This window comes from Lampetra planeri, chromosome 2 (assembly GCF_965212315.1).
Source record: "Lampetra planeri chromosome 2, kcLamPlan1.2.h2, whole genome shotgun sequence".
Taxonomy (NCBI): domain Eukaryota; kingdom Metazoa; phylum Chordata; class Hyperoartia; order Petromyzontiformes; family Petromyzontidae; genus Lampetra; species Lampetra planeri.
In genome coordinates, this window is record NC_136108.1 from 18165172 (window position 1) to 18179784 (window position 14613).

At 40.3% G+C, this 14613-nt stretch overlaps 1 protein-coding gene across 2 annotated transcripts; it reads left to right on the forward strand.

Moving 5' to 3' along the window:
* Window positions 1-617: 617 nt before the first annotated feature.
* On the forward strand, window positions 618-13750 carry LOC144729292 (pleckstrin homology domain-containing family A member 3-like). Of its 2 annotated transcripts, none has more exons than XM_078609440.1 (8): window positions 618-748; window positions 3588-3704; window positions 4564-4719; window positions 6795-6931; window positions 7372-7548; window positions 9426-9466; window positions 10626-10810; window positions 12542-13750. In XM_078609440.1, exons 1-8 carry the CDS (start codon window positions 709-711, stop codon window positions 12730-12732), a joined length of 1044 nt encoding a protein of 347 aa, XP_078465566.1. In that variant the 5' UTR covers window positions 618-708; the 3' UTR covers window positions 12733-13750. The 2 variants fall into 2 exon arrangements, with proteins under 2 accessions (XP_078465566.1, XP_078465576.1); XM_078609450.1 differs by having other exon boundaries at window positions 4576-4719; window positions 12542-12879.
* The last annotated feature ends 863 nt before the right edge of the window (window positions 13751-14613 follow it).

Consider the following 14613-nt stretch of genomic DNA (forward strand, 5'->3'; position numbering starts at 1 on the left):
GCCACAATTATGAGCATCGTTATTTATCCTGGAGAAATCCGATGAGCTATGAAGCTATTTTTTAACAAATGTCCAGTAGGGGCGGATGAGAAAGTTACACAACAGACAAAACACAGCAACGATACGAGTGCAACATATAGGAAGGGTAAGCAAAATCGCTAAAAAGAAATCGACTAAACTTATTTTACCAGATAAAGCCCACCGAGCTGCACTGTACATCTATTTTTCAGAAGCGATTTGACGTCACGTCGCGAATTTCTCACGCGTGCCCGATGACGTCACGCGAATGGATTTAACGCGCGCCCGATGACGTCACGTAGCCGGTTTTTTTTACGCGCGCGTCCGACGTCCCGAGAGACAATTTTTTTGTCACGCGTGCGATGACGTCACGAGACACGGATTTTCTCTCGCGCGCGATGACGTCGCGAGAGACAAGTTTTTTCCCCTCACGCCCGCGATTACGTCACGCGCCACCTGTAATTTCTCTCTCTGGCGCGCGCGATGACGTCACGAGACACGGCTTTTCTCTCGCGCGCGATGACGTCACGAGACACACGGCGTGGGCTCACGCGCGCGATGACGTCACGAGACACACGGCGTGGGCTCACGCGCGCGATGACGTCCGCGCTCCGGTGGCGCACACGTGACCGCGCAGGGGGGCGGGGCGTCGGTGGCGGTGACGTCACGCCGGCGAGACGCGGCCTGGCGATGGAGGGTTCTCTCTACAAATGGACAAACTACCTGAGCGGTGAGCGGCGCGAGTGGAGCTGAGCGGAGGGGAAGGGAGGCCCGTGGGGTGATTGAGCTGTCGGCTCTCGGACTGCAAGCGGCGCCCCCCGACACTGAGCGGATCGTCTGGCCCCGCTCGTCGTAACGGTTCCGCCGTCTTGTGGTTGTGGCCCCCCGGGGAAAGTGGTGGACGCTGATTTTGTTGTTGAGCCTCCATATCCTCTTGTCAGCCCTGCTTCCTCCTCCAGCATCACCACCACCAACACTCGACTCGGGTCGTGATCGTCAGCGCTCACCCCTTCACCCAACTCACTCCTCACCCCTTTCCTCACTCCCCACGTCTCACCCGTCACCACTCGCTACTCACCTCTTCATTCTGAAATCTCACCCCGATCTCTCCTCATCCTCAACCATCCACCCCCACTACATCACCCCCTCAGCCCGACTCCCTCGCCCTGTCACCACGTCCTCGGCTCACCTTACCTCACCCCAAGAGTGGTTCGACGGCTGTGTAGTTGTGAAGTCCGGACAGACGATCGATAACGAGGATGTGAGGTCCTTGTGGCACCATCGAGACATGCGACATTTCGGGGTGCACACCACGGGGGGCTGCCACTGTTCGATTCGTGCCCTCTTCAGATCCATTACGAACGAGAAGATGCGTGAATGAAAACACGAGCGAACACGGCCACATTCCATAGAGCTTCAAGGTAGAGATGGTCAAAGCACTTTCGAGGCAGCGTAACGCGGCTCTGTGCGAATAAATCGCAAAGTCAGATTGGTTATTTTAAAATTAAGTAAGACGGTTTGGCTTGTTGGTTACTGCTCGAGGCGTTGCATTAGCCCCCTCAAGCATTGACGTCTTGAAATCCTTACCTTTTATAATGACATGTTAGGCCATTGGCAATCATTCTGTTTAAAGTGAGCAGAGAGTCCTGGTGGTGGCTTTTACGTCCACAATGGGTGTGCCAGGACAGGCATATGAGGGTTGAACTTTGACACGTGAAAACAGCCTGGCATTGAACGTGATGGTTGGTGCCAGCAGCATGCATTGTGAGACTAAGGAAAAGTTATATGACACTGTTTATATTTCGCCCATGGGCTGCTTGGTTTGTCAAGGCTTAAGGTAACCCCCTGTCCAGTCTGGCTTGACAGGGACGTCTCAGACGTGTGTGCTGTAGGTGATAAAATCAACGCTGCAATCCCAAGTTCTGAATATTTTAACGCCGGCTTAAGGTAGTTTACAGACAATATAATGGAAAGGCTGTATATACAAGAATGTTGCTCCAAGCAAATGATGGCAGTGGCGTTTTGTATACAATGTTTTGTATCGGTAGGTTAGTACAAGGGCAGTGTTTCCGAAGAACGTTAGGGTTCTTAACTTGTGATGTTCATGTTTGTAACATATTTTTCAACAATGCCAAGGGCAGTTTAAAGTTATTAGTATAGTTTCATATACAGTACAATACATTTTTGTCATAGAAATAACTAACAGTAGTCTGGTTTACGTTACGTGCAAGTAACTATAATATACTGTATTTACAAGTAACATGTGATTATTCTCACACGTTGCATCGCGTCATAGACATTTCACAGCATCCACAGCATTCACATTTACCTATTGTCCAACCAAGGTGTCAGTGTCTGCACCGTCATTCTCATGACACGGATTCTGAGATAGCGACAACTTTTGAATTGCTTCATCCAGCAGTGGACTGACCATGACAGATGATGATGATGGCAATACGGATATGCCACCTATTGGCTGGCCGAGTGATCTGCCACCAAAGCTGGTACAGTATATTTCGATTCACAGAGAATACAGGTTGCATCACTTTGCTCAGGGAAAACTATCTTTGGCAAAGTGCTGATTGTTAAAAACGTCGAACCGGTCCATCAGCCTAAACCCGAGTGGCGCGTTTCTTGCCCTCCATGGCTCATGAAATGTTTATCACCAGCTTCCTCGACTGGCATATCAGGCCAATGTGAAATTACCTTTTTATCATCCCGGTTGACTAGTGCTCATTTCACATTATTTCACCATATTTTTGGGCCCATTGCGACAATGTAACTCTATGACAGGTTTAAATAACTAGGTAAAATGCGACCTATAGGTTCGCATGCAATTTAAGAGACCAACTAAATAACACATTTCCTGAAGATAGATGAGTTGTCAATCAGTGATGAGAATATTTGTCTGTGTGGGTCTTTTTGGTAATAATGATTTTCTGTGAGTTCAATTTACTATAGTATAATGTCAATCATTTTATATGTATTGTTTCATAAACTACATTGTCTAATTTAGTTTCAAAGAATGCATATATTATCAGAGTGTGTTTTTGGTTTGCATTCTAACCACAAGTATTGTAGTTAATGCATACATGATTCCTTGTAAAAGGTTTCGGTTTGGTGTTTTAACATCTCAACACCTGTTTTGTTGCCAGATAATAGGGGAAAACCTATTCTCATTGTCTAATTTAGTTCTGAAATCTGTGATCACAAATAATGACAAGCTGTAGACTAGTTGGGATAATTTCTTCCATAGGGTTATTATCCATAGTGTTTTTTTGGCAGCAAAAATGTTTATCACTACAAAATCAATATGTATCTCTGCAGCAATAGTATTGTGCGGGTGTATGTGCAGGTTAGATTTAGGATTAGCCTGTAAGGAAGAATCCTATCGAGCCTCTAATACCCTGTAAATGGTGCATTTTCCATCAGGAGTTCTATGACTTATGACAGATAGTAGATAATGAGTGTTGAGGGGCTGGTTACAGTAATGATTTACTTGGATTACTCAAGTTGGTGCAGTGATGCGAGATTTGTTGTATTGTTGATGGTTATTGCTGTATTGACAGGTTGGCAGCCACGGTGGTTTGTTCTGGATGGCGGTATTCTCTCGTATTACGACTCCCAGGATGATGTCAGTAAGGGCTGCAAGGGCAGCATTAAAATGGCAGTGTGCGAGATACAAGGTGAGTGCTCCGTTACGATTCACACACTGCTAATATCTTATGCACACAAATGCTTTTCACAATTGTAAGGCGAGGTGATGCATTTGATCATCACCAAAGTCTAAGAAATACAGTAATGGGAACATAATTAGGACAGCACACTTAAGCATGTTCTGTTATTATCAACATCATATGGTATGCGTTGTGGATGGGGTGAAGCGTAATGTAAAATTTTGAAAAGCACAAACCCTATGAAGTTCATTATTTTAGAATTAACTTCGTGTCTTATTAATTTTGAAGGGAAAACAGTGGAATAAGATTATATTGGTAAAGAATCTGATTCTGAAAAAATATATTATTCATCAATTCGTAAACATAATCAGGCTTACTTTTGTTTGTAACTTGCATTATGTGTTAATATGAATGTCTGCATATTCAAGTAGTAAAAATAATTCCTTGAGAGAAACCGAACTGTTAAGAAGCCAACATAGAGCAATAAACCTGTTTTTAAACAGTCTCTGCTATCTCCCCCATGTTCAAGTCCACATTTAGGAGTTTCCTGTACTCTGCATGTCTAACTCACACTTTTCTTCCTCTGAATTTCCCTCATCACAGCCTCCCATCACCCATGTCTGCATGAAGCACATGTTACCATCTTTGTTAAGCATCTGGGGATATGGCCATATTTATACACTTTACAGATCCAAATCATATAACAATAATAATACTATAACTGTATATAGCGTCATTCATGCCAACAGCATCCCACAACGCTCTGGGATGCTGAATAGTGTTTAATAAATTGGCATCAATGGGATATAGAGCACAATGCAGTGATCATTGTAGAACCGGTGGCATCGTGTCTTGTGTCTGCGGGCAGTGCATTCATCAGATGGCACGCGTTTGGATCTCGTCATCCCTGGGGAGCAGCACTTTTATCTGCGCGCCATGAACGCCGCTGAACGCCAATCCTGGCTTGTGGCCCTGGGCAGCTCCAAGGCCTGCCTGCATGACAGCCGCTCCAAGAAAGAGAAAGGTTGGGATATACACACTGATCGACTCGTTAAATACAATCACTTGTTATACTTATGATACATCAAATACTGCATAAACACACATTATTTTAAGTAATATGCAAACGGTACCGTTAAGCTAATACAATGAATGTGATCGAGCCTATGAGATATGAAAACATGGCTAAAACGAACCAATTATTTGAAGCAAATTGTGTCCCCATTCTCAAATAAGCATTTGGCTGATGTCATCTCCATTGCCTTTCTTCAGGCAGTTATGGAAATTAGATATTCTTTTCGTCATATATTGGTTTCTCCACAAGATAATGGATTTTGAATTCCTAGAGATTACTGTTCATCATTGACCCCAAAGAGATGGTAGAGCTAACCCTTGACTGCGATTTTTACATGCAATTTTCTGTTTCTGTACCATACATAGCCAACCATGCTATTCGGAGGTGCGTAGCAATATTATTTCAAGCTTATGTAATTATTATATTAATAACAATCAAAAGTAGAGCACATGATATACATTTATAATCTTTCAATGGGGCTGTTTAAATTGTTTAAATTCATGCATGACATATATATAGCCATAGAGCCTTTCACATTTTGTTGCCACAATAATTGATTGCAGATCCTTTAGCCTCCGATCACATGTGTGTAATGTTTTCGATGTAGATTGTTGAGAACCAAATACTTGACATTTTGGAGGCCAACCAATGGTTTGAACAATCTGAATTTTGGAGATATTGTTTACCATTGATCAATCAGGTGCTCTTAAAGACAAATTAATTCTTGACTTAAAGCTTTCGTGACTGCAGGAATTCATATTCTTTGGGTCTTTTGGTAAAGTCACGAAGATAGGTTCAAATTCATGAAAATGAAATTAACAAAAAACTACGACGTTTCAATCACAACAAAAGCGATCGTCATCAGGAAAAAAACAGACCGAAAACCCAAAGAAGACAAATTAATGTAAAATACCATTAAAATACCATTCTTCTTAGCTTTTGTAGACTGTGATATGGTATTTCAGTCAATGCAACCAAATTCAGTCCGAATAAAAAAACAAGGCCTTAATAAAATATATGTAGAAAGTATTTGCACTTTTCATGAACATAGAACAACTATACTGAGATTGCATAAGGGCAGTAGAAAATTACAATTCATAAGAGGAGTCGAGCGAGGAGGTATACTCACCACGGTTACTTTGAGCAAACATTGGAAGAATTTTTTAGAAAACTAGAATTGACAAATACATGCATAAACATTCATGGAGAGAGTATAGCCATCGCAAATTTGCTGATGTCATACAATCAATGAATGTTGCATAGAAGCCTGAAAAATTTTGCTCAAAATAAATATTAAGTAAAAAAGTAATATACAAGTTTGCCAAGCATAATCAATTGTTAAGGACAACATTTGAAAAACACGACAATATATACAAGCTGCAAAATTATTAATAGTTTATCTGTCTTAAAATTATGAAAATGAACATCATTAGGTTTTGGAAAACCAAATTTGTTAATGAAAAGCAGTGTATCTATGTACCTGATGAATTAATTATCAGTCAGTGCTTATTTCCCGGTGTGACATAGGGATCGTAAACATCCACAGTGACAAAGAAAATTAAGCAAAAATTGGAAAGTGTGCAAAGAAGTATGGATAGATTTATTCTTAAAATTAAACTGAGAAGCAGTAATAATAAAGCATGGACCAGGGAACAAATGTAAATTATTCACTTCATATTGACATCATATTGATTTGATGGGCAGAATATATCGCAAAAATTAATGATCACCAATGGATGAGACTAGTGATGGAATGGCAGAGATATGGGGCGTTGCGATCAGTTAGTGTGCAGGAATGAGCTGGATTGCAGCGTCACATGACTGTGAGAAATGGTGACAGTGTGGGGAAACCTTCAACAATTCGACAGGTTTGTGGATAGCAAATGGCTGATGATGGTTTTGAATTAAAATTATAAAAATACTTTACATATAGAACTAGTATTTTCAGCATGTGGAGGGAACTCTGTAAGACTTTGCTGGTAATGTTTCATTTTGAGGGTTAATTTTCATTTTTGTTTGTGCAGAGATTAGCGAGACCAGCGACTTCCTCAAAACCAAAATGTCAGAGTTGCGACTCTACAGCGACTTGATAAAACAGCAGATAAACACAGTGCGGGAGTCCCTCCAGCCAGGAGAGAGTCGGACACGGCCTGACATGGAAGTAAGACTGCACACCTGTAAATGTTCATCAGATCATCTTTCCTACGGTTTCATATAATTGGGCTTGTATATGTTCTAATTTTTATTAACAAGTGTAATTACTCTCATGCACATGCATCTCTATAAACATAGACAAAGTCCCTCTGCTTCAATGGCAGCCGTTTACCCCGTTCTCCGATGTGCAACACTCATTATTCCTTCTCTGGAGATCTATATTACTGTTCTCGTTACATCTACAATTCTGTATCCTTCCCTTCCACCCCCATGTAACTATATTGAATTATATGGAGGTGTTTGTGTTTTTTAACATTGGGTTTTTTTCAATGATAAAGTTTATCTAAAAACACATTCTAAGCTGTGCATTGCTCACTTTGCAAAAGTAACATGAGTTTTCCTCGTCCTACTCTGCAGCACTCATACATTTCCTGTTTGTGTTTTCAGAAAATGAATGAGGCATCATCACTGCTGGATGCCACATGCGGCACGTTTCTAAAGACCCTGGAGGAGTGCATGATCATCGCCAATTCCAGCTTCAAGCCAGAGCTCTTCCACTTCTCTCCACCACCTTCGCCTGTATCCCCTGTCTCTCCTGCCTCCGCTCCCTTCCATATCAATCGGGTAGGTCCGTCTGCCAGGACAAGGAGCCTAATTTCTAAGGGTCAGCATGAAACACCACCTGGATTTATGTACAAATAAATAGATCAATGCATTTTTTAAGAAACAAATGTAGTGCTGCATTTCCATATTATATCTGACCGGGTGACACTACGGTTAGAGTAATCAGCTCACCCTGCTACCGCTTGTCTAACAGTCATTACACTGGCATTTTCATGTTTTAAACCTGAAACAGAAGCCATTTGTTGATGTTGCTCATTTATTGCTCCCAGTTTTAAGGTTACAAACATTTAAAAGCAAACAGCAATTGAAGACAATTGCTTGTGTTGCGATCGAAACGTCGTGATATTTTTATTATTTTTCTATCTACGTGGCTTTACTGAAAGACCCATAGAATATGTATTCCTGCAGTCACGAAAGCTTTAAGTCAAGATATTGGTTACGGTTTTATGATTACAGTGTTTCAAAGCAGTCATAACTACCCGATCTCACTGATGTTATGCCAGATTGATTAAATATTTTGGGAGCAGATCGGTTGTTTTGTACATTCGTTGGCCATTGGTATTTGTTTTTCCTTCAACTCACCTGTAAAATAGTGTCATACATTAAAAGGACTCTTAAGTTGGAACACAACTCGATTATTAATAAGTTGGCCTCATCACTAACCCACAATGACCTCTGTGATGACGTATGGTCAAACAACGCTCAGGTCCTACACAGCATGAGGAAGTATTGTGCCAGCAGTGAATTGACAAAGGCCTGTATGTTTTTCAGAAATTTGGAATGAGGGCAAGGGCTCTCGTTTAATTATTTATTTAAAAGTTCCTTGGATAACTGTGTCCTGATGGTCTTGCTTTTTGTGATAAAAAAAAATGTGCACAGGTACAGACTATAAAAAAAGCATTTTACCTAAGTGCAACATCTTAATCGCTGTGTAAGCTTTAACTTACCGACTGCCTTAATAATCAGTAAACAAATGAACCATGATGACATTGACAGATTACAGAAGGCCTCTCAAAGTCACCCTTGGAAGCCCACTTTCCAGTTGGCCTCAACCCTATGGGCAGTAATGTTTAAATATTCCTTGTCTTGGACTGGAGCCATTGTGGCATTTTTTAGTATTCTATTGATGCAATACAAATATAGTTTAACACACATTGCTTAATAGTGCGTGTTGCTAAATTCCAACTCTGCTCAACAGCCTGTCATTGAATAATTAAACAAAGCTGGGCATCTGTTGCTCCACAGATGTGTGTGATACTTGACAAGTTGAAATGGCCCAAAATTGTGTGGAAAATGACCGCCTAATGTTACTTGTCTTGAGACCACTGGATCATATTTCCCAAAAAATATGCGTCTGTGTGTGTGGTGTATATCTTCACAAATGAAAACATCATTCATTTGAATGTTATGAAATAACTTAAAGGCAGTGCATGCAAACCCGTATTTGAAATTAATTGGACCAGTTATGGTATTTCATGTCTGCTTAAAAGCAGGCCTTGTAGACTGTAACCACACAATAATGTTAGTGTCTAAAATGGCTGTTAGAATAATTTTCTCTAAATGAATGCAGTGTTTTGTTAACTCATGCAGCCCTCTCAAACCTTGTGAAATACCGTATACACTTGCGTTTCCATTTAACTTATGTTTATTTTCAAATGTAACATATAGAGGATATAACAAATTGCGTGCATTATTCATGTTTACATGTATACATTTTTCTTTTATTGTAATTGATCTCAAATTAATGAATCGCTTACTTTTTATGTGGCACAGTAGATTCTAAAACTATTTCTGCAGAGATTAAAGGATTGTCGTTAGTATAATCATGCTAACGTTATTAAATTATGCATTAATTTGTTTAAAATTGTATTCCCCAGATCAAACGTACAAGCCAGCCAAACTTTGGGTCCCTTGAAAGGTTAGTAGATGTTGTTTGATTTTGGTTGTTATATAAATGATTGTTATTAATTTATGAATCTGAGAAAGCTACACATAGCGTTAGTGTTTTGTTATATTGGATGTGTACTCGGGCTTGCTTTGATAATAACAAGCAATGGCTTTACATCTATATAAAGGGATATTTGTGATCATGTGTCTGTTTAAAAGCGTAACGGAGTGTGCCTGCTGATCGCGGGTAAAGTGAAATACAAATGTGTTGTAGGTCTAAGGTGTTTTTCGCACAGCTTTGCTTTATTATTTCAGTCGTTTACTGCTGTACGCATTCTGAAAGTTGTGTGTGTCTGCTGCAATTGCGTGTATGTGTACCTATGGACGCACGTGCGTTTGTGTGGCGGTAGTGTAGCGGTTAGCGCGCTGCGCTACGAACCCGGCGACCCAAGTTCGATTCCTGCTCACGGCCACCACCGGTGACGATTATTTGAACCGGTCTTGGGCCTCCCCTAGGTCGACTCAGCCTCAAACGAGTAACTCGTGTGGTGTGAACATTGCCACTGGGGAGACAAAGGCGGCCGGGCGTTGTGAATCCAAGTCCCGGGCGAAGCCGGGTAGTAAAGCTAGTTATTAATAAACTGTCTTACTTGAGATGGCTTGTGCTTGAGTTGAGACATTGAATGTGCTTCCTCACTGTGTGTCTAAGGCATAGCTTGCAGCTTTTCCTACAGTGCTCAATATCTCAACATTTGACCACTCATCTCAATGATTGTCAATGACAAACAGCTATGTGATTCCATTCTGACATTTATCCATCCTGCAATCCTAGGCATTAATAAAAGTATCAATGCCTATTTGCGAAAAATGTAAATGCAATTAGAAATAATTTGCTGCAGCAGTAATTGATTTTTATATTTCCTTTTAACTCTGGTGCATGAAGTCATGCATTATTTAACATAGGCACTGTACAGTGAACTTTGGTCATAATGCATCACTCTCAGGACAGGAAAACTTAATCTGTATTTTCCAAAAACATTTAAGAAAATTATAAGCATCTCTGTAAATTCCAGCATTGGTGATCATGTCAGCTGGTGGCCTTGTTTCAATGATGAAACTCAGTATTCATATGGCAGGAGTATCTCCCTAAATTAGCATTTTTTACTGCTTTGCTTGCGTTCTTGTTTAAGGCACGCGACTCAAACATGGAGGATGGACAGCAAGCAGCAACATCAGCAGCATGGAGGCACGACAGTTGTGAGGGACCTGGAAGAGATGGCATCGATTCGATCCCTGAGGCGGCTCCAGAGGCAGCGATCCCCGTCACAGACAGATGCTGAGCAGCACCTCCGCGCGGCCACCACTGTGCCAGAGGGTAAATGGTGACGCGAACATGTTGCATTTATTGGATTGACATGATGATGTGGTTAGAGTGTGCGACTTGCATTCGAAATGTTGTGAGCGTTGCCGTAATCCCGGTGGGAGTTTGATTGAGCAGTTTGTCCCTTCAAGATTCAGGATACGTTAACAGCGATTTTGGTGTTAATAAACTGGGACTTGCCATAGGAATGTGGAATCCATACGAATGGCTGACTGATAATAGTTTTAACAAAATACAATGTTACGCTCACAAATAACGGGAAGGGATGGCTCCTATCATTCTTTTGCATCCATGTCATGTAACCACCACATCAATTAGGACTCATCAGAAGAGTACAGCATCACTGTTCACTGCCTCTGGTAGCCCCGACTTATGGAGAGGATTTACACCTATACTTTAGTGACTCCCGTGAACACTTGCTTAAAAGCAACAATTATTCAAATCCAACACTTTCCGTAAATGATGAAAAACCCATTAAAACAGGAAAATGTGTGCAGACGGGAAACATTAAACGACACACAGAGGAGTGCTCACAAACAGCAGTAAAGCACAACTCCCGTCATGCCTTGCATGCATGTCATGTGACCACTACATTGCATATATTATTGCATATATAATGCTCTTAGCTTTGCATTAATAGAGATACTCATAATTATCTAACTCTGACTTTACTTGATAGTTGCAGAATGTAGAATATTTGGAGGGCGGTAAATTTATGTACATCTGCTGTTTGGGCAACAAACAAATTGGTCAGGCTGTAAACGTTTGGATATTAATCAGGTCAGTGCAGGCCACTCAGGTAAATTGGAGGATACAAATATGGTGTTATTGAACCTTGTTTCAACTAGACCCAAGGATATGGAGTATTGTGAACCGTTTGTCAAGTGGGTAAGGTACACATGGTAGAGAATTTGTACCTTAGAATATGATTTGTAAGACATGTTCAACAAGATGGATAGATTCACTTTGATGGTCATAGATAATTACACCCTTTGATTTTGTGGATAGAGGATTGAACAGATCTAGAAATTATTTAGAAATTAGATTGCAGAATATATTCTGCCAGTGGATGAGAATACATTCATGAAGACATTGTGATGTGCTATCTTTTTTAACCATCTGCATCAACTGAGATGGTTAAAATTGTTACATAGCATTTATATATTGAAATGTAGTGTATGTTGGATATGATGCCCATGCATCATGTTCTCATGCTTTTAGTAGATGAGTGTGACAAGTGGGGACATGGATAAAATACCGAAGAGCTTGATAATTAACCGTAGTGGATGTTAAACATGGTGGCTGAAACTGAATTAAGAAACAGGAATGTCACATTCTTGCTTAGATGTAGAACGATGTGAGATGTCAGATTCTGGATGAATTATAATAGAATCGCCAAGGTGTGTTGATTCGGAAAGATTTGCTTCTTTACATCAACATATACAAACAGCAACATTATTGTTTTTTACACAAACTTCTAAATCATATACAAATGTACAATATTTTCAAATGCCTCTGGCTTATGTAGACATATAATGTAGAACAAAAAATTTGTTTGCATTATAAGTGAGTGTTTTGCATAATGTTTTATTTCACTAATGTAACAAAAAAAACTGCTTTTAAAATAAATCTATTTTGTTACAATCTTAACAAGGTTTTTCTGTAAAAAGTCAAATGTAATAACAAGAAATAAAAATTCGCTTATCATGTATCTTTCATTTTCAGGTCAGAATTCAATTTCGGCTACCGCTCCATCAGAAATGGACAGTGTCCAGTGCTCGGCAGAGCGTGCAGAAGAAGAATCTGAAGACTCTCCATCTCCACACGATTTTAAGGATGCCAACGGAGACTTAAATGGGTCTCATGTGATTTCAGAGCAAGCACTTCCACAACCCGACTCTCCAATTGGTGTGTAGCTATAGAAGAAGTAAATGCTTTAATGGGACCATCACTGAGTGTTTATATTCTACCATGCTTGTGTCAGAGTGGCAGGTCTGCTTTGGAACTTGCAGTTGCCATTGAAGCTTTGTGATATCGTACAGGATGTATGTGTATGAAAGGAAGATTGTAAGTTATTGTGTTTTTCCCCAGTGAATTCATAATTGTTCTTCAGCCAAATAAACCGTGTTAAGAGGGATAAGTGTATTTTAGTAAAAACAAAACCAAAACAAAGCATAATTTAAATGTGAACTTTCATCTAGGCACACATTTTTCGTCTGGTGTTCATGTGTGTTGTGTATTACATATTAGAGTCCTGTCAACTCATTTTATTCAGGGTTCATAGGTTGTATACATATTTTAGTGCTGCAACCAATCAACGTCTGTTTTTGACATCAGGAACTAAAACATTTCAAGCATTTCACTGCTTTACCAACAATGGGACATTGCTCTGAACCACGAGTAGAAATGACACATTCCAATGGTCGGGGGACCATTCTCCCATTGCAAGAATTCTGTTGACTTCCCACAAAGGGGACTCATTTTATTGACCCCAGAGGGATGATCAACTGAGTCAACCTCCGGCTGGAATTTGAATTTGCAGTCTTTCGATTGTAAGGTGAGCGCTCTAACCACAGCAACCACCTAGCTGGATAGCCAAAATTATTTAGGTGAAAGTAAATCCAACAAACATAAGCCTATCTATGAGCTGAAACAGCAAAATGAAATGTAATCTGTAATATTTAATTCTCCCATGCCAGGAGGTGACCAGACTGATTCTTCTGTAAATCTATATGGACCTAATCATATTTTGAAACTAGAAATCTGAAAATAGTGTTTGCCAATCACCTGTTCTCGAGCCATGTATGGAGGCTTTTCTTATGCATTTAGTTTATACATATGTCCATGTATAATGTGTTCTCTAGATGCGTATATTATACAAGCATACGTGTACAATTATACATATATAAATAAATACTTATTCTATTTATGGCAGTCTGGTTTTTCTTGGTCAATAAATAGTCCTTTATCTGTTGCAGCCCTAAAATGTGTTTGTTACAGAGTTTATGTTCTGGTATATGCAACGTCTAGAGAGAATTTACTGCAGCAACGCCACGTTTGTTAATACAACATAGTCGCTGGGTAATGTAAATGAATTATTTAAGAGTGCATCCACAACATGTATTTGTTGCTGTTACATTGCTAACGTGATTACACATTTCCACACCAAGTGTACTGGTCTCTTTGAAGCACATTGTATTACACATGTACCTGTGTGCATGTAAATCTCTTGTCAATCCACATCTGGATGAGGGCCTTCGGACACCCGCGTGGGTCACGACGGGTTATTTGACTACACTTCGTTCTGGGGAGTGCTGGTTGGTGAATGTGTGGAACATACAAAAACAACAATGTTTTGCTGTAATAGCCTTTGCTGTCCATGTAGCGCCCACAGCCTGTAACACCTGTTCGTGTTGGCCCATCCAAGCACTATCCAAGCTCAATCCTGCTTGACTTCCGAGGTATCGTGGGATCGGGCACATTCCGGGTGATTTGGTCGTAGGTGTGATGCAATATATAGCACTGCATAACTACTGATACCTGTGATAACTCAACGGGAAAAATCAGACCATCGTGACTTGTATCAGAATAGCTCATGGCATAATATCACTACAACCCCTACCTTGCCATGCAGTGTTGTATATTGTGTTTGAACTGGCCCCAGTTTATAAACGGATCTTGTAACTCATGTGCACTGTGCATTTATATATTGTTTGTACAGTGTAGTTTATGCATAATATCGGGTTTGCTATTGAAATGTTGCACTTTTTATATTTCATAGCACTTGCACATACAGG

Excerpts from the sequence above, each read along its gene's own strand:
- LOC144729292 (XM_078609440.1), top strand. The coding sequence starts at position 709 with ATGGAGGGTTCTCTCTACAAATGGACAAACTACCTGAGCG. Across the intron at positions 4,720-6,794 it reads CCGCTCCAAGAAAGAGAAAG|AGATTAGCGAGACCAGCGAC; the intron begins GTTGGGATATAC and ends TTGTTTGTGCAG. Across the intron at positions 6,932-7,371 it reads GGACACGGCCTGACATGGAA|AAAATGAATGAGGCATCATC; the intron begins GTAAGACTGCAC and ends TTGTGTTTTCAG.